The 26,872-nt window shown below is 43.9% G+C and overlaps 1 protein-coding gene and 1 pseudogene across 3 annotated transcripts in view; one reads left to right on the plus strand and one right to left on the minus strand.

Annotated features, from left to right (window-relative positions):
• Positions 1-453: 453 nt before the first annotated feature.
• Positions 454-26,872, minus strand: part of RUBCN (rubicon autophagy regulator) — a 52,234-nt gene continuing 25,815 nt past the window's right edge. Inside the window, exons 3-21 of one of the 3 annotated variants that reach the window (XM_065876282.1) lie at positions 26,378-26,537; positions 25,630-25,736; positions 24,449-24,605; positions 23,283-23,816; positions 21,814-21,858; positions 19,651-19,750; positions 18,835-18,943; positions 17,930-18,137; positions 16,750-16,851; positions 14,111-14,185; positions 7,247-7,307; positions 5,989-6,121; positions 5,190-5,335; positions 4,140-4,204; positions 3,412-3,650; positions 2,811-2,872; positions 2,201-2,354; positions 985-1,078; positions 578-756 (exon numbers count right to left, since the gene is read on the minus strand). In XM_065876282.1, the coding sequence (XP_065732354.1) occupies positions 578-756; positions 985-1,078; positions 2,201-2,354; positions 2,811-2,872; positions 3,412-3,650; positions 4,140-4,204; positions 5,190-5,335; positions 5,989-6,121; positions 7,247-7,307; positions 14,111-14,185; positions 16,750-16,851; positions 17,930-18,137; positions 18,835-18,943; positions 19,651-19,750; positions 21,814-21,858; positions 23,283-23,816; positions 24,449-24,605; positions 25,630-25,736; positions 26,378-26,537 (2,730 nt within the window). Of the gene's footprint in view, positions 757-984; positions 1,079-2,200; positions 2,355-2,810; positions 2,873-3,411; positions 3,651-4,139; positions 4,205-5,189; positions 5,336-5,988; positions 6,122-7,246; positions 7,308-14,110; positions 14,186-16,749; positions 16,852-17,929; positions 18,138-18,834; positions 18,951-19,650; positions 19,751-21,813; positions 21,859-23,282; positions 23,817-24,448; positions 24,606-25,629; positions 25,737-26,377; positions 26,538-26,872 lie in introns of all 3 variants that reach the window. The other 2 variants (XM_065876281.1, XM_065876280.1) reach the window with 2 other exon arrangements.
• LOC136122569 (endoplasmin-like) lies at positions 9,454-10,871 on the plus strand (annotated as a pseudogene).

Below are 26,872 nucleotides of genomic sequence, written 5' to 3' on the forward strand. Positions count from 1 at the left end.
TAAGGTAGCAATAACGCTGTTTTTATGGCCTCAAAAACACCTAAATAAGAATGCCCATGATGTAGTCCCATTCTCTGCTGCTTCTCCTCAGGGCAGTCTGACCCTATTCCAGGACTGGGAGAGAGAAAACTCCATCCTCCTGTTTCAGCAGCAAAGGAGAAGTGAGTTCGCTGAGAAAGGCCTGGCTCAGAAGCTCCAGAATTACAACAAAATAAAACTGGAAATGATACTTGAGATGCAGCTGAAACCAGATCTGGTCCAAGTGGAGAAGGCCATGGATGTCAGAAGAACTGGGTCTCCCTGTCCATTTTCCTGACAGAGGCACTAGAAGCTTCACTTAGGGACCCATGTGTCAGTTCTGATGGAAATACTTGGTACCTATAAATTGTCACAACAGACTGGACCCCACCAACCTAAATAAGGTTGACTGTACATGGACATTAGACAGGTCGTAAAAATTAATAATGATGATAATAATTAAAAAAAAAAACCAAGTGGGGAAAGTCCTTAAAAAGGTGGCTCAGTTCTGCACTATGTGTGACCCTAGCCCCTAGGAAGAGCGCTTTACGTGCTTTCTTCAGGTGGTCTCCAGGATGGCGGCCTCCAGGGCCAAGGCCTCGGTGGGTTCTTCCTCAGAGTCTGACATGTAGGACTCCAGGCTCTGCTTGGCCAGCAACTCCCGCCGGGCCTGCAGCCGCTCACAGCGGGGACAGCTTCCAGACTTGAAACAAGCTTTATGGTAACACGCTTTACACTCTATTCAAGTTGGGAAGGGGAGAGAGAAAAGAACAATTTGTATTATCTCGAACTGGAAGCAAGTCGCCGCCGTAACCCTTCTCACACCACGGCTTGGTGCACCTGTGGGGAAACACAGGGAGCTGCTGAACCAAACCAAACTCTTACTGATAGGGGTGGCTGACGGGAAATAAATGAACCTTGTGTTCTGTCTTGTTTGCCCACCCCACACCGGGCACCAGCCCTCACCTTCACAGGTCCGGCACTTATGGAGCTCAAAGGGAAAGATGATGTCATCCGCATTCTGACAGAACTCACAGATGAAGCCCTTGGCTTGGCAGAGCTGGAGAGGAAAGACACAGGCAGCAAAATGAGGCAAAGCACACCACAGGAACTGGCCAAGAGGGTGAACACAAGCGAGGGGAGGAGCAAAATATAAATAAGTCTTGAGGGACTCAAACGTTTTCTCCCACCTTCAGGAAAGAGACCCAGGCTGGACTTAGCATGATAGCCAAACTGGGGCCAGGGCTGGGCAGTGCTGCCGGGCAGTGTTAGACAAAGCTTTAAGGTGAAGACAAGAGAGGCATGAGTTTGAGAAACTCCAGCCGTGAGAGTGGTTCTCAAAGAAGAGATGAAAAGAAGGAAGGAACGAAGGGTTTCCTAAAGTCAAAATTCCAGCCTGGGTAATGATTTAATTTTGAAATAGGAAACACAACCAATTAAGGTAAAATGTAAAGGCAAGTACAGTTCTCCAAAATAACATCCAGCCTTGAGTCAGGTTACAGTGAAGTCTTTCCAATGCCCCCTGCTACATGGGACTTCTACATATGCCCTATTTTAAGCTCTAATTCTGGGACTGTTACAGGAACACAAACTGGACATATTCTAAGATGGGAAATTCTAAATATGGAATTTATGAATTTCTGGTATGTTGGATACATCAAGAACAATGATAACTTGCATCTACAGAATACTTAAGTTTACACAATGCTTCCACATAAATTATTTCATCAATCCTCAAAAATACTGAGAGGAAAGGACAGTGGGTATTAATCATTATCTCCATTTTAGAGACAAGAAAATTGAGGCTTACCTCAGAGAGGGCAAAGTATTTCCTTTGATCACAGTGATTGAAAATGATAAAGCCAAGACCCAGTCCCCCTCCAGAATCTAATCCAGGGTCCTCCTCTCACATCATGACAATTCTTTAGTGAAGGCCTGTTTAGTCCTGCCCATTTCCTAGGAGAAATGCCAGCACCAGATCGTCTTCTAATTCTAGGTTCCTTAGAGCTGGATGATTTAGCTGTTCAGCAACCCAGGGAAGAGCAATCCTGTACAGTTTTTCTCACAGTGTTGACAAGCCAATTCAACTTCCTGGAACTAAATGCCAAGAACCCTGGATGCACGCTACTCTCGGTGTCCCTAAGCAAGGGCCCAGCAGCACGTTAAAGTGAGAGTTTCTTACCACGCATCGCTCTACGTGGGCAGCCCCCGCCCTGGTGAGGTCAGCGAGCCGGGGCCCCAGCTCTCCCTTCCTGGCTGCAGTCAGGTCATTCAGCGAGTACAGGTGGAGATCCTCTGTCAGGTGGCCTGGAACTGTGTCAAAGGAGTCCAGAAGCCTGCAGGAAATGAGGGGAGGTGGGTGGGAGCGGAGAACGAACACTTTGTGTGGCACATCAGGGCAGAAGGATTTCTATCCAGAAGCAGGATAGGGAAGAAAAGCGTCCTAGGCAGAGTAATGAGGGTGGGTAACATTCAGCCAGCCCAGGCCACCTCAACCCTCCATACCACCAGGTGTCTGGAGGGCAGAAGTGACTTTTACGCCCTTCTGTAGTGATGCATGTCAGCCTGCAAAGAGTGGTGGGCCTGCCCTGGGTAGAATAACCAGATCTCCCCTTCCAGAGAGAGGGACACAGACACAGTTACTGCTGTAGGCTTCTCATTGACCATTTCTGGAATTTTCTGCAAGATCCCCCTACTCTCCTGCTTCACATAACAAGGGCCAAATGCTGGGACATGTTTCTTTCAGAGACATTAGCTCAGCCAGAGGCCTCTGGCCTCCACACAAGACTTACTCTTTGGCCAGTCGGCACGTCTTGAACATATTCTTCATGTGACAGAGCTGGACCCGCAGCAGCTGAAGAGAACGGCATTGTGGTGGTAGGTGGGGAGTCAGAGGGGTGTAAAGAGGAGAGAAACCACCATTAGAAAGGCCAGTACCTTTAAACCCTGCGTGTCTGGAGGCTTTGCACGAGGCAGCCAGAGCCAGACTGTTCTCTATACCTGTAACTCAACAACTCGCTTCAAAGGCACCCCCAGTCAGGGCAGGGCCCTCTGCTAGGTCAGTCTGCCCAGATCACATACACAGCTGGGAGCTGCTGAGAAGTCCAGAATCTGAACTTCCAACCCGACACCCCATTCTCCGTTCAGTAACATTTTCAGGGAAGGGAGAAATCCTGCTTTTGCCATCGTTATCTATAGCTTTTAAGCTGCCTTGCCAGGTTCGAGACTCTAACTAGACAGATAACTCGAAAATGGCATGAAGAAGTACGTAGAGAAAGTGAGAATGATGAGATGGTCACAGCACTACCACAGCAACAAAGAGGAGTGTGGTGATATTGGGCAACCTCTATGAACAGAGGGTAATCTACGACGTGACCTTTTCAAGGGTCTTACCCGGACTTGATTGAGCAGCTTGACCTTCCTATAGAGGGCACTGTTGATGTCCTGCACATTGAAGAGAGGATCGTTCCAGATCTTAATGAGCAGGTCCTTGGAGAAGTTGCTGACGTAGTACTTGCTGAAGTCCCACTTGCGCAGAACTCGGCTGGGGATAACCATCTGTGCATTCTCGTGGCAGCACTGACAGAAGTACTTGCCCAAGTACTCGCAGTACCGCAGCCGCTTGATGTAATCTGAAAACGACAGAAAGTCAGAAGGTCAGAGGTGGCTTTCCCATCTATCAGCTGGTGAGGCAGCCTGGCTGTTCCTTTTGAAAGAGGAGGAAGGGATGGCCAGTGGGCTCCAGCCACCTCTGTTTGAGCTCCCAAAGCTGCCAGAAACCGACACAGTGGGGCCTGTGGTTTCTGTGTCCCAGCCTGGAGGCCGCCGAGGAAACAAGTGCTGCCGGAGTTGGGAAGATCCAGCCTCCAAGGACCTGGCTGAGGGCACACAACGTTCTCCAGGGCACAATCCTGGTAATGGGCTCCCAGAAATCATTGCCCTCTGATTACCAGTACTGCTGCCTAGTAGTACACCTTTCCGTCCTCCAGGCCTCTTCTTTCCCTTTCCCCAGTTCTGCTCTGTCACCTCCTCTTACTACTTCTCTGACCAGCTCCCTCGCCCAGGTGCGTGACAGGGTAAAGCCCTTGGAGGCAGCAGGGGAGGTCAGAGAAGACGCTCACCAGGGTCACTCCGGATGCCACATCCTGCACAGCGGTAATTCTGCTTGGCCACAGCGATTTTCCTCCTGAGGAAACGGGAAGGAGAGGGGATTGGCAGATACCAGCTGCATGAGGTCTCTGAGACGTAAAAGATGGGGATACAAATACAGGGCTCCCATAAGGATGGGAAGAGAAGGGAATTCACCTATTTTTTTAGAGTTGGACAAAATGAACCTATTGGGAGAACCAATTTAAACCAAGGATTGTAAGGTTAGAATTTAGGTCTAGGCAGTGACTCTCCCCAGTAATGAACCACACTTTCTGTACAAATGTAGGAGGTGAGAAATAGTAAAGAGGAGAGCACAAAAGGAAAGAAAAGCATCCATCCATCTTGAGGAAAAAAAAAAAAGCTCATAAAACTATTGGGAGGAAAGCAATAGGTTGGGAGGCCAGTGATAAAAGAGCTCATTTCTGGGACTTCCCTGGTGGCGCAGTGGTTGAGAGTCCACCTGCTGATGCAGGGGACATGGGTTCGTGCCCCGGTCCGGGAAGATCCCACATGCCGCGGAGCGGCTGGGCCCATGAGCCATGGCCGCTGAGCCTTCGCGTGCGGAGCCTGTGCTCCGCAACGGGAGAGGCCACAACAGTGAAAAGCCCACGTACCGCCGAAAAAAAAAAAAAAAAGACCTCATTTCTGGTTAGCTCTGGGAAGGAATGGAAGGACTAAGAGTAAAACTCGCAGACAAGGGACTTCCCTTGTGGTCAAGTGGGTAAGACTCTGTGCTCCCAATGCAGGGGGCCCAGGTTCGATCCCTGGTCGGGGAACTAGATCCCACATGCATGCCGCAACTAAGAGTCCACATACTGCAACTAAGACTCGGCGCAGCCAAAATAAATAAATGAATATTAAAAAAAAAAACCTCGCAGACAAGTAGGTAACTCTCTCCCTCTGCCTTTTAGAATTGTATGGGAGATACAGCAGCAGGTAGGGACAACAGGGTGAAGAGAAGGCTCTGACAATCCAAAGAGAATGTATCTGTTTGCCAAAGGGCACGGCCACTGACTACTCACGTTGGGGCTGGATGAACATTAAAAATTATCTGAGGCCGGGGTGGGGCCCACTCCAGGTTGCCTCGAACACGAATACGTAGCTTGTAGATGTCAGCATGCTGCCCGTCATCTGGTGAGATGGGCAGTGAGTCAGGGATGGGCAGGAGCTGCAGGAGAAAAGCACAGGGTGATCCACCACGGACAATCTGGGGGAATACATATGCTTGACCCTCTGGCCATGGCAGAAGCATAATTAATGAAAGCCGTTTCAGGAACACCATAAGCAAGGGCTTCAGGGAACCTTGCCCCTCGAAATAAATGATAAGGCACCAGGCTACTAGAAGTGAGGGTCTTGGGTTCCAAGAATCAAAAGGAACAGAAATGGCATCCCAGTGTGGTAGCACCCCTTCATAATGCTGTCCCTGAACCCAGCCCGGGACCCTTGGTGTGCCAAGGTGCTTCATGCCTTATTCAACTGCAGAGCAAAGAAGAACCTGAATAGTTCACTTTTCCAGTGTCTCAAGGTGGTCACAACACAGGAGTGCTGCCCCCGGGTCTAGTGAGCAGTCATGTGGAATAAGGACACTGGAGGAGCCGTTATCTCCTATCCTGACATTGGCTAGGGGAAACCTAGGCAAGCGTGCACGCATTCCTTCATTTATCTGACATACATTTGTAATGAATGGCTTCTAAAAGTAAGGAAGGAAACATGGAGGCTCATTCTAAACTGGAGACGTGTAATAAAGGAGAACAATATCAGAAAGGCTCACAGCCTCCTGGGGCTCGACGCTGGGTGGAGAAAAAGACTTGAAGAATGTACCTTCTGAGGGGCATCGTGCTCTGGAACAAGCCATTCTAGCTCTGAGGCGGCTGGGAGCTGCATCCCCTCAAACTGCTTCAGGAGCCCCATGGCCACTGCCTCAGCAGACGTGGAGTGTAGGAAGCAGTGAGAGCTGAAACAGAGAGTCAAGGAAGACTGAGCATAGAGAAAAGACAGGAGGATGGGAGCCCTAACTTCAGGACCCAATACCATACACAGTGATTTATGGACTGAGAGAACACTCGCAGCACCCCCAGTCCACTCAGCTTCCTTTCTCATCATCCTCAGACATGTGAGTATAGAGCAAAATACACAGGTCCACACATAGTTTTAAGACTTAGGCTCAAATCCCACTGCTACTTAAGAATTCTGTCAAATCCTTTCTCTAAACTTCACTTTCTTTTTTTTTTTAAAGTAATTAATTAATTTATTCATTTATTTATTTATTTATTTGGTGGCTGCGTCGGGTCTTCGTTGCTGCGTGCGGACTTTCTCTAGTTGCAGCAAGTGGGGATTACTCTTCGTCGCGGTGCACGGACTTCTCATTGCGGTGGCTTCTCTTGTTGTGGAGCATGGGCTCTAGGTGTGCGGGCTTCAGTAGTTGTGGCACGTGGGCTCAGTAGTTGTGGCTCACGAGCTCTAGAGCACAGGCTCAGTAGTTGTGGTGCACGGGCTTAGTTGCTCCGCGGCATGTGGGATCTTCCCGGACCAGGGCTCGAACCCGTGTCCCCTGCATTGGCAGGCGGATTCTTAGCCACTGCGCCACCAGGGAAGCCCTAAACTTCACTTTCTTTAAGTGAAGTTTACTTAAAATGGAGATGACAACACCTGTTTACAAAACAGAGTGAGTCAAACTGCTTTGTGGACTATGAAGACTATTGTCACTCCCACATGAACTACTATTTCCTCTAGTTGAGTCTACGTGGAACCTGTTCAATCTGATTTCATAATCAGAAATCACGATCACTGTTCTCTTTTGAGAACTGATCTTCTGGGAGCCTCTGGTATAATCAGAGTTAGCAGAGAAGGAATAATCCACGCTGCGAGCTTTGCCTCCACCGGAGCCCAGCCTGTTTGATCCCATGATCTTCTGCTCTCTTCCCTGGACTCACCACCATCAGGCAGGCCTGTCACATTAAACTTGCCTCTTTGTGAATTCAGATGGCTTCATCCCATGGCCTTCCCATCCATATGCCAAGACCTGGGTTTGTTTCTCGACAAATCCCAAAGTTTTATTTAAAAAAAAAAAAGTACTTACAAGGACTGGGAGGAAACACATGATTTGTCGTTTGAGAGTGTGCTCCTTCTGATGTCAGCATCTAAATGCAAACAAGAGTTAAGGGGAGCAGGAAATGGAAAGGGAGGAGGTAAGGGATAATAATGGAAAGCAGTCCAAGCTATTGCCAGCTAAGCACTCAGGGCAGCAGCTAGGTGCTACATTCTATGCAGGATACGGAGCAGAGTCCAGGTGAAGCTTTACATACAATTTATAGTTTGGCTCTGTTCAAGTCACAACAGACTGAATTGGTGACATTATGCATAGCATTGAGAAGGTCAAAGTGGCTACAAATCCAGGTGGAAACACAAATTCACATTTAGTGCAAAGCAGTGAAGGAGAAAATGAAGCATCCTAAGGCAAACAGGGACACACTCTCTACCAAGCAGCAACAAATTACTCCAATTTCTCTCATTCTCTAAATCTCAAGTGCTCTTAAATGACAAACTCTCAGAGTCAAGAACTCTATCTAGCTCTTTTTTTTTTATACCAGAATCAGTACCTAACACAGAATTTAGGTCATAGAGGTTACTCATTAAATGTATGTGGAACTGAAACTTTGCTTCTAACATCTGACCACTATTGCTATTAACCACTGAATGTGAGAAGTCTTCCATGTCCTTAACAAAGTTTCACGGAAAGACTCCCTTCCTGTCCGGTGGCACAGAGGAAAAACAGAACTTCTCTATGGTTTGGCAACTCCCTGGAGATGCCTGGTAAACAACAAATTTTCATGGAGCTATTCAACATGATCTTTACTAAAGAGCTCTCAAACATAATTTTAGGAAACTATGGCAGACTTTCCAAAGTCTATTTCCAAGAAAGAATTTTGAAAAGAATTTCTAATAATGATATGCCTAAATCTCTAGAGACCTCATCTACCCAAATACTTTTAATGGGGAGAATGTGAAACATAACAGTCATGTTCAAGAAAAGCAGATACTGCCTATTCAAGTCATGAAAACAAGATTGTTCTGGTAAGTCTCATCCCTCACTTCCTTTGATGCCTAGTGAAAGACCTTTTCCTAATTAAACCTACACAATGATCAATCTACTGCATTTAAGCCCCTCAATAGAGCGCTAAGCTTACATGACATCATTCTGCAGTTGGCCATGAGTAGCTCAATTGTTCTTCATGTTTCCTCTGTATACATATACGTTTGTATGTACCACTAGATTATAATATCTCGGTGTGAGGAAATGAGATCGTGTCTAATTCTTCTGTTTGGCCCTGAAATACTTAACACAGTGCTCTGTATAACAGCATATTCTCAAATAATATTCCTGAAAAATCAATGTCTTCAAAGCTGTAAACACAAATAAGAGAAAAGAATTGAAATCTCTCAGTTTTCATATGCTCTCTAAGCATAGAAAAACTTAAGATAGCAACAAAATCTTTGACTAGCAAATAACAAATCCTATTTCATTTAACAAAGAAGTTCATGTATATCATATACTCTGTCTGAATTTGCGCCACTCAAATCCAGTTCCCAATACACTGGCTAGCTCTGTATTCCATTCTAAATAGTGCTAGAAGAGAAGAAAAAACTCTAGGCAATAGTAGACCTTCATAGACCATTGGGTTTGCAACGTTGATCTGAGTAACACTAAACTGCCTTGGATCATACGTAAGCCTTGCCTTGTCCTTAAAATCCTCAAAGAGCTTTGTACATAATAGGTTTCCAAAAAATATTTCCTAAATAAAAAATTGTCTAAAAGCAAAAGGCAAATTTCAGCCTGTTTACGAGTGATAGAAAAGGAAAAACCAGACAAAAATCTTAGACAGATATCTTGAATAAAGAGCTAACCAACATGGTTACTTGAGGGCCAGGCTACAAAAGAAAACATGGCACGCCAGAGAGGAGAGGCGGTTGACAATTCATGGTTCCTGAAAACCACTGTCTTCATAAAAACTATTCAGCAGTTCTTCAGCCTCACAGAGAGGAAGTCTTCTTTTCTTTGAGAGAAAAAATAACACTCTCTCCTCTTTGGAAAATAAAGTCAAGTCATACTTTATCATGTTTCTTCTTTTTTACCAGAGGTGCAGTGATGTCCTAGCTAATCATGAATATTTCCAAGAGTGCAGAAGACTACACGGGTTTGGAAGCGAGGATCTTACCCCAAGAGTGGAGAGGGAGAGGCAGCGCCTGATATCAAAAGGGACATGACACCTGTCACTGGTCAGTACCATGAAGGCCTCATGGGTACTAGGGCTCTCTGTTGTATCCTGCTCACTCTCTAGTCAGTACAAGCAGATGATTAGGTTAATGTGGTTGGAACACTAGTTGAGGATCTGGATAAAAGCAGACCAGAGTCTAGGATAATTAAGGAGTAAAGAGACAGAAGAAAGCTACTCAACTGAATGGATTAAACATACCCCAAATGAGAGCACTTGAGAAAGCAGTCTGAGAAGCACTCCTTCCAAATGGAAGTTAACATAATTATGAAACTTTTTATCAATTCTTTAACAAGAACTGATTTCAAATGTGTCTGATGCTTTAGATAGGATAAAGCTATTACTACTGACTGGAAAAAGTTCAAAAATATAAAGACAAACAACAACAAAAATAATGACAGGTTATAAGAAGAATTTTTGCATGTCCAGACACCAGTATTGGGACGATCAAGGAAGAACTGGTTAAAACCTTGGTACCCTAGCAAAATCTGCACATTTTTAAACAAAATAAGTGAGGCACAAGAATAGAGTCAACTTCAGAATTTACTGGCCAATCTGATGTTGGTTTGCATCCTGTTTTCCTTTTAGCACCTAAGGGGATACCCAACACATCCAGAAATCCAACTCTAATGAATGTTTTGTAACTGCTGACTCAAGAGGAAACACTTTAAAATGGAGAACCACAATTACTCTTGCCTTAGAAGGACAAAACAATTTATTAAAAGAGGGAAGGTGGGGAGGAGCAACAGATTACTTTGAATTGGGTATAATTTTAAAACTTGCCCAGAATATAGTTCATGAACTTTCCTCTTTATATATTGTGCCAGTTTTCAATTTATTGCCTTTCAGCTCCCAACCTGCCCTTCCTTTTGTCTGCTCTGTGATAATGGAGCTGGACTTGAAAACACTGTTCTTTTGCCAGCTGGCACAATGTTCAGCTTCGGCAGTAGGGGGCGCTGGAGGGACACTGGAGGAGGAAGGGGTTTCTCTGGCTGCTGGTGCGCTCCCGTAAGAGGACTCCTGTGGTGCAAGTGACTTTCCCCAGGGTAAGCATGGCTTCAGGAGGCTTTGCAGCAGGGTGCCACTGATGGTACTTTTCATAAGCGGCTTCGCTTGGACCTCTGGGAAAGCTTCCGAGCCGGTGCTGCAGGCCTGGCCCCTCCCATGAACCACTTCCCCCAGCACCCCTTGAGTTCTGAGGCACAGCACCCCCTGGAGGCAGCCTCCTCCTGTACCCCAGAGAATGGTTTCCTGAAGAGGGCTGTTGGCATGGCACCCCTCATGGACAACATGCCAGGACATTCTCTCAGGGCAGTTCTGCACCTTCAGAAAACTCCACCATCCAGTGAGCAAGGAGGTCTGGATCGCAGCCTCGGGGTATGGCCCTCTTCTACCTTTGTTCCTCCCCTGGGGGCTCTATCTCAGCCCTAGGGATGGTGACTGCTGCCTATATCTGCTATTCCTGTATTCCTTAGAGTTCTCTTTACTCCTTATGAGCCAGTCTCCCATTACTTCAATTCCCCCATCAGAGTTAATAATTCTTTATATTAAATTTTCCCTATTCAAGTTATCATGTGGTTTCTGTCTCCTGACTGGACCCTGACTAGGTACATATATGCAGAGACTGAAATTCTAAAAGAAGGAGGATAAAGAAGAATTGATGAAGTTGTAGTGGAAAAGGATGAAGGGAGGAAAAAAACAACAACAAAATCCTAAAACCAAAGACGCTGAAAAGACTGTCTGGAATTGGGAGCCCATGAATGATATCATATCAATTTGGCAGACACCATCAGAAGATACAGATGAAGTGAAAGAAGCCAGACACAAAAGATCACATACTGTGTGACTGCATTTACATGAAATGTCCAGAAAAGACAAATCTATAGAGGTATAAAGATTAGTGGTGGACTGGGACTTGGGGTGGGAATGTAAATTAACTATAAATGGGCGTGAGGGATCTTACTGGGGTGAGGAAGATGTCCTGAAACTAGATTACGGTGATGGTTGACAACTTGGTAAATTTACTCAAATTTAGTGAGTTGTACACTTAAAGTGGGTAGATTTTGAAGTGTAATTATTCCTCAGTAAAATGGTTTTTTAAAAAGGGAATAGATGTTAACGAATACAAAGCTTTCTATGAATAAGCTATGATCACAAGTTTACATCCACTTTACTGTGAGGAGGAAGTAACTTTCAAAACTATTTCCTTCATAAACACTTCTGCTCCATAAGGTCTACTTGCTGAATTAGGATCTAAGAAAAATGATTACATTAAGCAAAGTATTACAATTATGCAGAGTATTTATCATAGATGATGTCTATACTACAATGCTTAAGTAATTTTTCCACGGGTGTTATGGATTCTGATAACCTTCCTCTGATAGAATCCCAAGAGATTCTTCAATAGCATATATTACTTAAGGTGATCAAAAAGAAAAGCATCTGTAAGCCTCTGGACGTGATCAAGAAGACTGCTAATGAGAAGTATACCGACACTTGTTAGAAGGAATTTGGTCCCCAGTAATAAACTTGATTAAAGACCAGAAACAAATGAAAAAGAACAGAAAGCAATAAAGAAACCTACAGTAGAGAAAGATGAATTGTAAATTATGCTTTCAGAGAAAAACAAATACCGTATGCTAACACATATATATGGAATCTAAAAAAAAAAAAAAAAAGACACAGACCTACTAGAGAATGGACTTGAGGACACGGGGAGGCGGAAGGGTAAGCTGGGACAAAGTGAGAGTGGCATGGACATATATACACTACCAAATGTAAAACAGATAGCTAGTGGGAAGCAGCCAGTGCTTTGTGACCACCTAGAGGGGTGGGACAGGGAGGGTGGGAGGGAGGGAGACGCAAGAAGGAAGAGATATGGGGATATATGTATATGTATAACTGATTCACTTTGTTATAAAGCTGAAATTAACACACCATTGTAAAGCAATTATACTCAAATAAAGATGTTAAAAAATTATGCTTTTTCATAATCGGGAATCTGTGTGTAGAAAGTCAAACAAGTCACTACTTTGGAGAGAGGGTTGTTCTGATTGCTTTCCCTCCAAGCCCTCAAAATGTGTTGGGATTGTGGATCATGAGAAAAAACAGTATTTTAGTTGAAAAATATTTCAAATTCTTGGTGTATAAAAAATGCTTTAAAGCTCCCAAAATGGGTGAAGAAAGGATGCTAGGAAGACCAAATAAAAGTATGACTTATGGTTAAAGCAGACTGACGACTATGCTCTAACCAAGAAGTACCTGACAGTCAGTAAATGCACATGCAAACGATTCTGGTTGTAAACACATCAGAAACCAGTTTAAAAGTGACTTAGGGGAATTCCCTAGCAGTCCAGTGGTTAGGACTCAGCGCTTTCACTGCCTGGGTTCGATCCCCGGTCAGGGAACTAAGATCCCTCAAGCCATGTGGCATGGCCAAAAAAAAAACCAAACTAAAAAAAAATGACTTATGATTGTTACTTCTCAAGCAAGAGAAGACTGTTAGAATAAATTACAACAGTTCAGGATTAAAAGGTACCTAATTACTTTTATTTCTCTAAATCTTAATTTAATCTTACACATGTAATTATTTCAAACTCTAGTGGCTGAAAATATTAACCATTAAAATTAACTGTTAATTAAAATTTTAAATTAATAAAATAATTAACTATTAATCAAATTAATAAATGCCCTGAATTTTGTTGTTTGTGTGTTTTAAAGCCACTGTGAACAGAAAACTACTACTTTTAGTCAACTCCACCTACAGAAAGTCTACTTGTTTGGATCACAAAGCAGTTACTAAGACCAAACATTTGCAGCAATAAATCCTAATTGTATACAAAGTACCTAGAAGAGATAGCTTTCTGAAAGTTGGCTCTGCAAATTCAAAACTCTAAAGAGACTCTAAGCTTCATACCATTCTATCGGACTTTTGCTGTCTGAATGTGTGGCAGTATTTAGCTATAGGTTTGAACTGTAATTTCTTCACCTGACCACTCCTTTCTTAAACTGTCCACTATCTCCATCAGCCACAATGACCACTTAATCTAAAAGTATCACTGTAGAGAAGGATTAACAAGGATTATCTCAGTGAGGATTGCTGGGGTATTATGAGGAAGAAGAAAATGAGTATCTGAAAAAATGGTACAAATGAACTTACTTAAAAAAAAAATAGAGCCACAGACCTAGAAAACAAACTTATGGTTACCAGGGGGGAAAGGCAAGAAGGGATAAATTGGGAGATTGGGATTGACATATACACACTACTATATATAAAACAGATAACTAATAAGGACCTACTGTATAGCACAGGGAACTCTACTCAGTACTCTGTAATGACCTGTATGGGAAAAGAATCTAAAAAAGAGTGGATATGTGTATATGTATAGCTGATTCACTTTGCTGTACAGCGGAAACTAACACTTTAAATCAACTATACTCCAATAAAAATTTTTTAATTAAAAAATAAAAAATAATAAAAGAAAGAAAGAAAGAAAGAAAATTAGTATCTAATTTGTTCCCAGTTAGCTTAAGTCCAGTTTTCCCCAGATAGTTCTCCAGACACTATAGTCCTCACAACCCTGACAGGTATCACAGGTATGTACAAAAGCTGGTGCAAACATTCACACACATGCATGTATGAGCACACCCACGCTTCCAACACAGGCTACCTGAAAACAGCGAGGCCACTGATACTGAGAGTCCATTCTTTGACATGTGAGTCAGGTTAGATCCTTCACTACCATCTGTATAATAATGATTATAAAAGGGTGCCCTTTAGTATTCAGACAGGAAGTAAACTGATGAGAATGACAGTTCTATACCACATGTTCCTGGAATCAGGACTTGACTTTTGCTCCAAAAGATGGCACTGCTTTTAGAAACCTACATCCATAGTTAGGTTCTCACGTTGGCTTGGGAGACAGTTACTGCTGCCTCCCCAAACCAGCCTAGCCTTAAAGACCTCATAAGGCAGTGGTTATCAACCAGGGAGGATATTGTACCCACTGCAGATATTTGCCAATGTCTGAAAACATTTCTGGTTGTCACAACTGGGGAGAAGGGCCGTATGCTACTGGCATCTAGTGGGTAGAGAAGCCAGGAATGATGCTTAACACTGTACAATACACAAGACAGTCTATCACAGCAGAGAAATATCTGGCCTAGAGGTTGACAAGCCATGCCTAAGGTCTTTTCCTTTAAGGATTTCTGTCTGAACTGACTAGAGAGTTAGTTGATTAAACACCTCCTCTGGGGCCACAAATGCTGCAACAGTTTCCAGTAGGAGTGCACCTCATGCCACCCCCAGGCAGGCTATTTCAAATCTGGCTCCTTTCAGTCTGAACAACTCCCCCTGGCTCCTTGCTTTGCTGCAAGGAACAGACTTTATAGTCAAGTGGACTGTTCCACACTCAGTGAAGTAGCATGTTTTGGATTTACCTTATTACTACCCACATGAAATTCCAACTGCTGATCCTGAGAGAAAGGGCAGAGCCCTCCTATTTTCTTCTAATTTGGAGATCAAGTCAATCACAGACTGTGGTATAATAAAAAAATATATATATATTTGGTCTCTGTCCAGTTTCTGGCACAGAGCTCCTATAACCTTTGGAATTTCCTGAGTGATAAGAATGTCTGTTATTCATAATGAGCCCCTTTCCATTATATCCAAGCTTAAGTTAATGAAATGACTCATGGGGACACCCAGATAGCTTCAGGATGGGGTTGGCTGCCAGAAGAGAAAGCTATTTAGAAGATCAGACCTTTTAGCCCCACCTCAGGAACTCAGTTGCCACTGATTTAATCACTCATGCTTACTGAATGAACCTTGATAAAGATGAGGTTTGGAAGGGCTTCCTGGTTGGTGAACGTATTGATGTACTGGGAGAGTGGCACACCCTGACTCCATGGAGACGGAGGTTCCTGTGCTCAGGAGACTTTGGGACCTTGCCCTATGTACCTCCTCTTCATGTGACTACTCATTTGTATCCTTTATAATAAACTGTAATCATAAGTATAGTGCTTCCCTGAGTTCTGTGAGTCATTCTAGTGAATTATGAAACGTGAGCAGGGAGTTGTGGGAACCCCTGGGTTGGTAGTTGGCCAGGGAGAAGTACAGACAGCCTGGGAACCCCACTGGCAGCTGGCATCTGAAGAGGGAGCCATCTCGTGGGACTGAATCCTAAATCTGTAGGGTCTGTGCTAACGCCAGGAATTAGTGTCAGAATTGAAATGTAGGACACTCATTTGGTGTCAGAGAACTGGAGAACTGTTGGAAAACCACATACAAAGGAAAAAATGGAGTTTTAAGTGACTATCATTGTTATAAATAGAAATCAGATGCATTAAGGAGAACACAGAAGGAAGACTTCCTGGAGACCTGGAAAAATATGTGTAAAAATTGTATTTTGGAATGGGGAAGAAACTCAGCTACCGTACCTGGAGCTGAATGGGTTCTCGAGATTGGCGTAAACAGGAAATCAGAGCCTCATGCAGTAAAAGATCTATTTACCATCATGTTACAATGGAAAACTAGACACAAGTCATCTCTATAAGAAAATTAGTCTTGGTTCCAGCCATGGGGGAAGAACTTACATCCCTGAACTGTCTGTTTGGTTTTCCATCTGTTCATTTGTTGATTGCACTGACAGGAAGTTGAAGAAATTTATGATTTTCAGGAATGGATTAACCCATTAATCATGGGTTAACCTGATTTAACACAACTGCCTTTCCAGATAAGAGCCCCTCCCCTTCTCTAAGAAGAAGCTCACAACAAGAGTCTTTGATTCTGCTATGCAAATTAGCGCTGGTTAGGACAGAAAATAAAGCTCCACTTTGTAAACCTGATTTTTTTTCCCCCTTTTTGCTTTTTCCCTCCCAGTGACTCTTTCTGTCACTTTCTCTTTGGATCATAATAAAGCTCCTTTTAAACACTTTGAAACAATTTCAGTTGTGTTATAGGACACAAGAGAATAGAATTCTAATTTCATGTAGATGTGGGCTAGCTCTGGACTGCTAGTAGGAGGAATTAGAGTGAGGATCTGAGAGAAAGGTGCAACTGAGGAAGAAGCATCATGGTGACATCAATAGCCATCCCACTCCAATGGAATACTTCCTTTTAGTGTCCTTTTCTGCTTAAATTTTAAATAGGCTTTGTTTTTAACAAGAGAAGTTATCTCTTACAACAGCCGACAACATACCATAATGAAGCATAATGAAGACCCCCTGCTTAGGGAAAGCTTCTCAGCCTATGATTCCAAATTAAAAGAAACAGTTAATGAAAGTTCCCTTGAAAAGTGTCAATTCATACCTTGGATTTCAAATTCATCAACCTCATCAGCAGAGCCAGAGTCAGAGAACTGTGCTGAATCACGTGAACTGAACTGGGAGCTGCTGGAAGTGACCCGAAAGCCTGTTACATTAAAAAATAAAAATAAAAAAGTAATAAATAGGACAGAAGAGGTCTCCTACTCTTTCTAGGGTCACAACAAAAGGGACCTGGTATGACTTGAACATAGAAGTAAATAGAACCTTGGCTGAGAGTTACACTGGGGAAATGGAAACTAGCTCTTCTTGCTAGTTTCCCCTTCTTGATTGATCCCCTAAAAAGTTTCATGTGAGCAGAAAGTACCACTCTCTGGAAAGTGAATCTGGAACCAGTGGCCTTAGTTCTCCTCATATCAGAAACCTATTTTTTGGAAGATATTTCTGATATATATATATTTTCTTTTTTTGGGAAAATGGTAAATGCTAATTTTAATAACAAAAGTTGTACTAAATGTACATGAAAGTTAAATTAACACAGTATAGAAGAGAATAGCTTAAATAAACTGGGATTCACATATTACAATAGCAAAGTTATGACCAAATGAACTGAAGACATGAACAGTTCTCAAAATTCTCTTTTTGGCCTACTTCCAAAAGAAATAGTCAGGCTTTTTTCCTGTGCATAGTTTTGAGCTTTGTCTATACCATATATAGTAGAAAAGTAAATTCTTTAGCAACCTAGAAAGTTTATAAAACTCTTAAAGTTTAATTTTCTTTGCCAGACATGCCGATTTTAAACTGACAGCTGTAAATTAAAGCTATATAGACAATAGGTATAATATAGAACAAGTTAAGAATACTACATTTACCAGATTTTTCTTTTTAAAAATTACTGTACTTTCTTAATTCCTGTGTGCTTTGCAATAGGAATAATAGGGACTTTGTTTTCTTAGAAAAGATAATAACATGTAAGAGTATAACACAAATAAGATAATTTATAATATACATGTAGAGGTAGGAAATGGATGAGCTCTAGGACTCTGGTCTGGTAGAAAAAAAGAAAATTAGAACAACATAGAAAATCCTTCTGACAGCAGAGGAATCCTTGGCTTGTGTGTAACATCTCACATGAACATACGAAGACAAAAAAGAAAGCCCACGAGGTACTAAGTCTTATCCCGAAGCCTGAAGAAGCAGGAACAGGCGTTCACAGCCTCACTCACTTCCATACTCAGTCTCCTGGTACACAGGGAGCAGATTCTTGGTGCGGATCTGCTGGCGACGAAGGCGGATCTTCTGCTTCAGTTCCTGGATCTCCCTGTCACTGTCCTCCTCCCCTTCCTCCTCTTCTAGGCACTGGCTCATCATGTTGCACTTCATCAGCTCAATGGCAGCAATCAAGGATTCTGAGATGCTGAAGTGGGCATTTTCCTGGGGAAGAAGAGCGCCAAAAAGGGGACACCTCACTGATTATACTCTTGGAAAGTAGCAGCTTCCAGAACGCGCATTGCTTTCACTCAAAACACCCAGGGGAAATGCACACTGCTCCTATAATGAAAGCTGATGGCCAGAAAACCTGTTGTACATTCTCCTTGCTCTCGTATCTGGCCATGCCTGGCCTTCCTGTCCCACTTTCCACATAAAAATATGACAGAGAAGAGGTCAGGTCTTTCCTAAAACCATACACTTATATACAAAGTATTAAGGTAAATGTGATGTCTCAAGATAAAGTGCTTTGTAAGCTATAAAATGCTACAGGGACATCATTTATCACATATCTGAGCCTTAGAACAAAATATAGAAGTTGATTCTGAAGACAGTCTTTACCTAAGGTTCCGGGGTCAAGGAAACAGTAACCATGTGACTAAAATTCAATGTTTCTCTGTCCAGGGTGGCTTCTAAGACAAAATCAGTAATATCTCTGGACTCAGTGAGGCGCATAGGCTCCCAGAAGAGCTTTCCAGAGACAGAACTTGTTGAGCTTATCTTTACTGTGACTTACCTGTATTGTAGTCTACACCCATGTTATTGCTGTGTACCCAAAACCTCTTTAGGACAAATGGCACTGGAGCCCTCAGACCAGATCTCCCAACTCATGGGCTTTTCAGTGGCTCCTTAGACTCCTCACCTTTTCCAGGTCTGCACAGCTGCCAAAGTCTTGCTCAGACAGGTAGCTGATGAGGGACTGTCCCTCTGATGGTCTTCGGAACATGCCTTCTCCTGAGCACAGGTACTGACTGCCCTCTGTGGGAAAATGGAATGTGGATGTGAAAAGCCCTGCTTTGAAAAGCAAATCTTCTTTACAGACAAGCTTCTTTAAGAAGTCTGATGATTTTAACACTAAAGATGCTCCCAAGCCTTCCTGGATAACAGGTTGGAAAGATGTCTACCTTCTACAGGAATTTCTCTGAATCTCGGAATCACAGAGCACTAAGCCCCTGGGTTAGAGAATGGTGGAATAAATGGAGAGAGCCTGGAGACAACCCTTTGACCACCTAAATTTAAAGATGACATACTCGTCCTCCTACCCACAAACAAAGAAACCAAAAAACCTGTGCTGTGAGTCAGACAAGGAAAGAAATGGCTCTCCCTGTGGATGATTTCATGTGGAGCCTATCTTCAGTAATTAAGCCTAGACACTCAAAGGCCTCTTTTCAAGGTCTCTCTCACCCACTCAGAGAGCCATTCCAGCTGGCTCACCAGACATTCACGGTGATAACACCCACAGCACGAGACAGTGGGACCCCTAAGGCAGAGAGGAGCAAGAGAAATGGCAGGGTAGTGTGATTTCTGGCACAGGGGTTGAAAATAATGAAAGGGAGGGTGAGACTGTATGGTGTGTACCCTCCACAGAGCTAAGATGAGCTACACAGCTCAGAGTGTGGCAGGCATGGGGGGACCAGAGCAGAGACATGATTGCAGCACTGGCCTTCCTAGTACTCACTTACCATACTCCATGTACAGAGAGCTGGGTGTGCTGACTTCACTGCTTTGACCAGAGTAGGACAAGGGGCCTCTCAACTTCGACTTATCACTGCAGGATTCTAGTGTCAGTGGCCACCAGGGAGTAAAAACACACATGCGAGGTGAGCGACACATACATTCCCAACTTTGGAGTTTCAATATTTAACTGCTCCCATTCCCAATGCCCTCCCAAACAGGAGAGAGGTGGCACACCAATAGGGAACAGTCCAAGAATGCAGGAACACATGGAGGAAGGGAGGTGGGAAGTCGGAATATTCTAAGGGGAAAAGAGAAAACATGACCTGGAATGCGGCAACACAGAGGCGAAAAAGAATCAAGTCAAAGTGGATTCATGAATTTTGTTCTCTCTTCTTCCATCTTCTTACCAAATGTTCCAGGAATATCAGCCAATTTCTACCCTCTTGACACACCAATTTAGAAAACAGTCCTCACATGGAGATAAGCACACTGAAACTTTTCTGATACCTTGACACTAGACTTTAAAACAATATCAGAAGGGTTAAACTCACTAAAGAAACACTAGGATATGGCCCTTCTTGCACCTGAAATGTAAATTTGTCATACCTACAAATTTAACCCACTTCTGAACTGGCAGAACAAAATAACACCCAGCAATGTCCTTAAAAGAAGCATCAAGACAACGTTAGAGAAGCCAAGGATGATGGCCTTGTAACCAAAGGGCTCAGCCACAGGGCTGTAGACCCAGCCTTCCTGGAGAAGGAAGGGAGAGGTTTCATGAGAAGCCTGGCAAAGTAGGAAGTGTCTGGGTAGCAGTTTTCAAGGAACATTGAGAGTGGAGGAATAGCAGCAGGCATGGTTCACAGGAAATGGAAACTGATATTCTCCAAAGGGAAACACAAAATTCCCAGTGCCACAGAAAGAAGAGCAGGCAGCAAAGCAGGTGGGTGCCTGAGAAATGAACAGGATGCGCTGGGAGAACTAATGATTGAGCAGCATCCAACCCATTTCCTTGACAGATGGTGCCAATTTGTCAGCTGCTCCTCTCACAAAAAATGCTACTACGTGGTAAGTGATAACTCTGTGTTCCCTTGGTGGTCCTGGCAGTGGGCTCTGCTCCTCACAACAAACCAGCAGTCACCATGATGCCTTGGTAAGAGACCATGATTTGGAGGCAACTCTGAGGTCCCCAGTCAAACTCAGTGCACAACACAAACTCCAACACCAGAACCTTATTCCTTTACAGCATGTAAAGGCCATCCAGCCTTTGCTCACTGAGCTCACTACCTCCTGATGCTGCCCATTCAACTGAACAGCTCTAATTCTTAGAATTTCCTCATACTGACTTGAAATCTGTCATCTTACAATTTCTTATCTCCTTAAGAACAACAAGACTCTTCTAAACAAAGGTCTCGCAGACTTGTTCCTCTTTAACCTCTTTGCCAAGCTAACACAGCCAGTGGCTTCACCCATTACCAGGAGGCCATAATTTTCAGTTCTCCCTTACCACTCAGTCTTGCAGACACATTCTAGCATCAATATCTCCATGCATGATGTACCCAGAATGTAACACAATATGCAGTTTGAACAACACTGTGAAAACCAAAGAAACAGACTTAAGTCAATAGAAAAACCTTGTGCAATGGCTGGAATGAGGGGGTGGGGGAGAAATTTACAGGGGAAGTAAGACAGGTGAAAGAAAAAGGAAACAGGGGACTCCAGGAGAGGCAAAAACATGCACTCACATCCAAGACCACAGAAAGAGGAGAAAACGCATTCTGGTGTTAAATCATGGAAAATAAAATAATTTGTAGTAAGTACTCAGTTATAAGAAAAATTCTGCCACTGATTCATCATGATGTCTTAGACAAACAGCAGACCTCAGATTCACCTTTGGGCAATACAGGCTTGACAAGTCTTGATTCTATCTCCTGGATGCTGTTGAGAGACTGAATGAGGCATTTGGAAGTCGTGGGCAAAAAACGTATCATGCAAAACAACGGTATTATTTTACCAACAGGTCTAACCATAACTACAGAACCAGGCCAGCCAGACTTGATTTGACACCAGAATGGAAAAGGAAGTTCGAAACTAAGCAAGATGGTCACAGAGGAACACGAGGAGGTGGGGGCGGGGGCTGGACAGACAGGACTGGCTCCCAAACCTGCAATGGGATCTTCAACTATAATGGTGATACTCCTGGGGCCTCCTGTATGTAGACAGACAGGTGCAGAGGAAAGTCCAGAACACGAGAATAGACAGAGTGAGAAAAAGAGCGTCTTCTTATCTAGCAAAGGTTGGGGCTTAACTCCTGAGAGGGAACCCTAGCGCAGAGGGAAAGATGACTCGTACGAGAAGCTGCACATGACCCACGCTCCCTCAGATCCTTCTGCTTAGGTTTTCTCTGGCTCCCTTTTCCAATGCAGGTTACTGCAGTTTCTGGAATCCGCATGGATGCAAGAATGGGGGCAGGGGAGTTTTACATGCTCAAACACCAGTAGCCTGGAGTACAGCAGACTGCTCCAGGAGATGTGAAGTAAGGTCTTCACATCTCCAGGTCTGCTCCAGGAGATGTGAAGTAAGGGTCTAACCCAAGTACTCTTCACATCTACGAAGGCTCATGGGAAGACAGGCTTTGATTGGAGACTTTTGTTCTAACGAGTTCCAATGAGCCAAACCACATTCTTGAGGGGAAAACAGAGACAAAAGTTTGCAATTCAGAAGTTTCAGATGAAGGCCTTTGCTCTCACCTTTTAGAAATTATAAAGAGAAATCAATAGCAGCTCTAGTTGTAAAAGGAAATCTTCCTTTTTTGCTCTTAATTTTTTATACTTTACTTTTATATTTTATTTCTGAGGCTTTTCCACCCAGAACTGGCCTTGAGCACAAATCGGCCTTCTACTTGCTTTTATGGAGATGCTCTTACGAATGAAACCCAACCAAAGCCTGCCAGACACCAACAACCTAGGAAAGATGATAGTAGGGAAATGGCAAAAGCAATGACACCACCTTGGCCATGCCTAAGGTGCTCTCTGCTAGCAGCTGGTGTCTGTGTGAAGGATGTCCTAGTAGCCAAGGCCTCCTTACCCAACTGCCTTTCAACCTGAACTAGTGATGGAGCAGTCAACCCCACTTACTTGTTTACTAGGTCCCATCACCCCATACTCACTACATCTCTAGTCTTAATAAGGAAACCCTAACATCGGTTTGCCTCTCTCTTATTGTTATTATATCCTGACCAAACTTCTCAGGAATCACAGGAAGGGACGGAATTTAACGGGATTATTTTTAAAGATCATTAGTACTTTCCCTCTGTCTGAGAGATGCATTTAAAACTTGGACTGTGATTAGTCACACTATCCTCTGGTGCTAAAGGACCAGTGAAAGAATCCAGGAAAGCATTTACTATTTAGCAACGTATAAAGGAACAAACATAAATATCCTCAGAGAGATTTCTTAGGTATCCACATTATATTACAAACTTCTCTTTTTCATTATAAGCAATATACTCTTCATATCATCAGAAACATAACTTCTCTTTCTGCCATCTGAAGACCCTTAAGAACAAACTCTCCCTTCCACCTGAAATTCAGGAGGCCGCCTTACTGACTACGGGCTGGTGGTTATCATTACCTGGGGCTCCTTTGGAGGCAATGTTGGTATCCGAATGGGAGCGAGTATGGCTCCTCTTTGTTCCACCGGTGACAGTGAGTGTTTGCCCCTCTGAGAAGCTAGACCTGCGAAGGACATTGGACAACTGGCTCTTCCCACCTCCCTCTTGGTCCCCTAGAGAGGAAGCAGCAGAATCTGGCTTCTGGGAGCTGCTGGAGGAGAACAAATTGGAGCTGTTGCTCTCAGCATTGCTGCTGTGACTCTGACAGCTGGCGGTCCGGCCTCGGGGGTCCTGGTTGCCAATGGCCAAGTACTCAGGCCCCTCACTGGCATCACTTGGGGAATCATTCTGGCTGCTGACCCAGGGTGCTTCTAAGGGGCTGGTCAGAGTGCTGGAGCTCATCTCATTTGGGGTCGAGGGGGAGTCCCCGGCTAATGCAGAGATTGGAAGCAGAGGGGCTTGGACGGTTTGATCCTCTGCTGGCGAGACATGTCCTCTGCTTTCTTGAGGTTTCTGGCATGGGCCACAGAGTGAAAAGGAAGTAGATCTTCTTTCTAGGATATAAAAAGAAAGGGAAAGGAAAGGTGAGGTGGAAGCCTTTGGTACCTGTGAAGGGCTTCTCCACAACTAAGGACCAAACTCCCTATTGTTACCGGGTGCCCAGGACACATGGTGTCACGTCAGAAAAAGCTAAATCGTTCAAGGTAAGCAAAAAATTACTTAGAAGCAGCTAAGTCAAAAGCATACGCTCTTGGGACCGTGGCTTCACTGCTTATTAGTATGCATTCCCCATCTATAACGTGAGCAATAATAATAACACCTACCTCGTAGGACTGTTTTGAGGGTCAAACGAGATAATATATACAAATTGATTACGACAGAGCCTGGCACATGGCAGGCACTGAATAAATGTTAGCTATTATCATTGAAATGCCTTCTGGCAATGCGGATCAGAAACCCAGGGGAAACTAAAAACATCTCTTGACTCTGTTACTTTAATGATGCTACTGAATTATCTTAGGCTAGTTGCTATATACCTCTTTAAGATTTCCATATTAAGACATGAAGTTTGACAAACTGCATCAACCCAAGGCTCCATCTATAGCCAGCCTGTGAGCGCCCACTAAGTCCTCTGCTTTCCAGGCCTGGGGATACATGTCTTGGCTACCCCTTGCTGCCCCCATACCTGAGCCATGATGGGGTATGGATTGGTGGAGGCTAGAGAAGGACCCAAAGTAGGAATGCTGAGCATAACTGGTTGAAGGGGTGTACGTGGAACCAGGCAGAGCTGTCAGGCTCTGGCTCTTTGTCACCAGCAGCGGGCTCTCATGCTTTCTGGCAAACTACAAAAAAAGAACACGTGTCAGAGTCAAGGATAGAGGCCCTCAGAAGAGGAGCACTTGGCACTACAGAAACGCTGGTAGGAACTGGCCTTTGGCAGCAGGCCTGAACTGCAGCCAGGGCCAGTAGATACAGCATAGGTATCCTCTATTAGAGCATACAACTTTGAAACGTCAAAGTCCTGCCATACACCACAGCTTCTGCACTGGAATCCTAGGTGGTCAGACCAGAAATGCTTATCATGGAGGCAGTACAGCAAAGTGCTTAAGACTATGCACTTAGAAGTCAGATACGCTGGGGCTCAAATCCAGGCCCTATCACTTACAAGTTCTTTGGTCCAAACTTTGGGCAAGTGACTTATCTACTCTGTCCCTCAGTGGCCACCTTTATAAAATGAGATTAATGCCTACTTTATAGAGTTCTGAGGATTAAATGAGATGATGCATGTTGGCACGTAGAAAGTATGCAATAGATGGTAAGCAAGAATCGAAATTGAAAAACCAGGAGAGATAGGGGATCCCTCACAAAAGAAATAGGGATTGTGATTCCTTTCTAGTGGAGGCACTGATATTAGTGACGGGACGAGTGAATTAGAGAGTTAATAATAAGCAACATAAAACAACAAAATATTCTTGGACAAAAATGATCCCGTGTAACATCAGGCCACACTACATCTGACACCCTATCTATAGCCAGCCTGACTCAAAATCATCCCTCCTCTCCCTAGCATTTTATCAAGCCTGCCCTTAAGGAGGTGCTTACTCAGACTACAGATTTTTTTAAGGATTTAAAAAAATAGACACCTCTCTCCTCAAATAGACTTAAGCTTACTTACAAATAGACATTTTACTTCAATAGGTACTTAATGGTACCTCCTCTTCTAAGATTTTTTGGTTTTGTTTTTGTTCTTAATGAAAGCCTTTTGTTCACAATTGCCTAAGTGAAGTAGTTTGCTACATACAGTTACATCATGGTGAGGTCTAGGAGGCCAGAACATAGACACAGATAATTCTTTGGCCACTTTACCATAGATGCATCAATCTGAGCCAGGAGACGAGGGTTGTTCTGTTCCACTGCTTCTAGGCATTGGAGCATGGCCGTGACATGGGAGTCGCTTAGCAGGAAAGCAGTATCTGGGGAGAGAAAACTACCGCAATGATGGAGCCCATTAGGGAGAACTTCGGCCTCCCTGTATGGCCCTGGGAGAAGCTCAGGGAAGGAAAGAGGGAAAAGGCAAAGATGACTTGAGGAGAATCATACCACTGTGGACAGAGGGGAACCAGGGACAAATAATGTACAGGAGAGGCTAAATCATGTGCAGTATAGCAGAGGCCATGACAAGAGGCTTCAAAATCAGAAAGACTCAGATTTGAACTCTGGCTCTGGGTGACTTTGGCCAAGTCACCTAACCTCCTTAAGCTCTGCTTCCCTGATTGGAAAACAGGGGTATCAATACCCAACTCTCAGGGCAGCTGTTAGGTATATATGTATAAAAAATATATAACAGTGATTGGAACATAGGAAACTCTCAGTAAATAGTAGCTTCTTTTACTGATTTGCGTATATGGGAGTAGGGAAATACCTTAGCATAAAGTTTGACTGCATTTTACATAGCAAGTTAGAGAGAAGACTGGATACATGTTTCTGATTAGAATCTCTATGGCATCAAGTAAAAGTATGAGATTTTACTAACAGTGGGTCTATAAAGGAAGAGTATAGTAGAAGAGAATGAGGAAGTACATGTACCAGTACTGGCTCTGTGACCTCTACCCACCTGTGTAGAATTTTCTGATATACTGTCTATCCCCCAGCAGAGGTCGGAGCTGGGCTGAGAGACAGTGGCACTGCAAGCTATGCTGCAGCCACAGCTCCGCAACGGCACGCTCACTCATGCCGTCAGTGCTGCTCTGGCCATTCTCCTGCAAGTTGATGAACTAGGAGGCAAAGAAGCATGAGTCAAAATATACATCCAGGGCTTCCCTTGTGGTGCAATGGTTAAGAATCCGCCTGCCAATGCAGGGGACATGGGTTCGAGCCCTGGTCCAGGAAGATCCCACATGCCGTGGAGCAACTAAGCCCGTGTGCCACAACTACTGAGCCTGTGCTCTAGAGCCCGTGAACCACAACTACTGAGCCCACGTGCCACAACTACTGAAGCCCACACACCTAGAGCCCGTGCTCCGCAACAAGAGAAGCCACCGCAATGAGAAGCCCATGCACCACAGCAAAGAATAGCCCCCGCTTGCCGCAACTAGAGAAAGCCCACGCG

Source organism: Phocoena phocoena, chromosome 4 (genome assembly GCF_963924675.1).
Source record: "Phocoena phocoena chromosome 4, mPhoPho1.1, whole genome shotgun sequence".
NCBI classification, from domain to species: domain Eukaryota; kingdom Metazoa; phylum Chordata; class Mammalia; order Artiodactyla; family Phocoenidae; genus Phocoena; species Phocoena phocoena.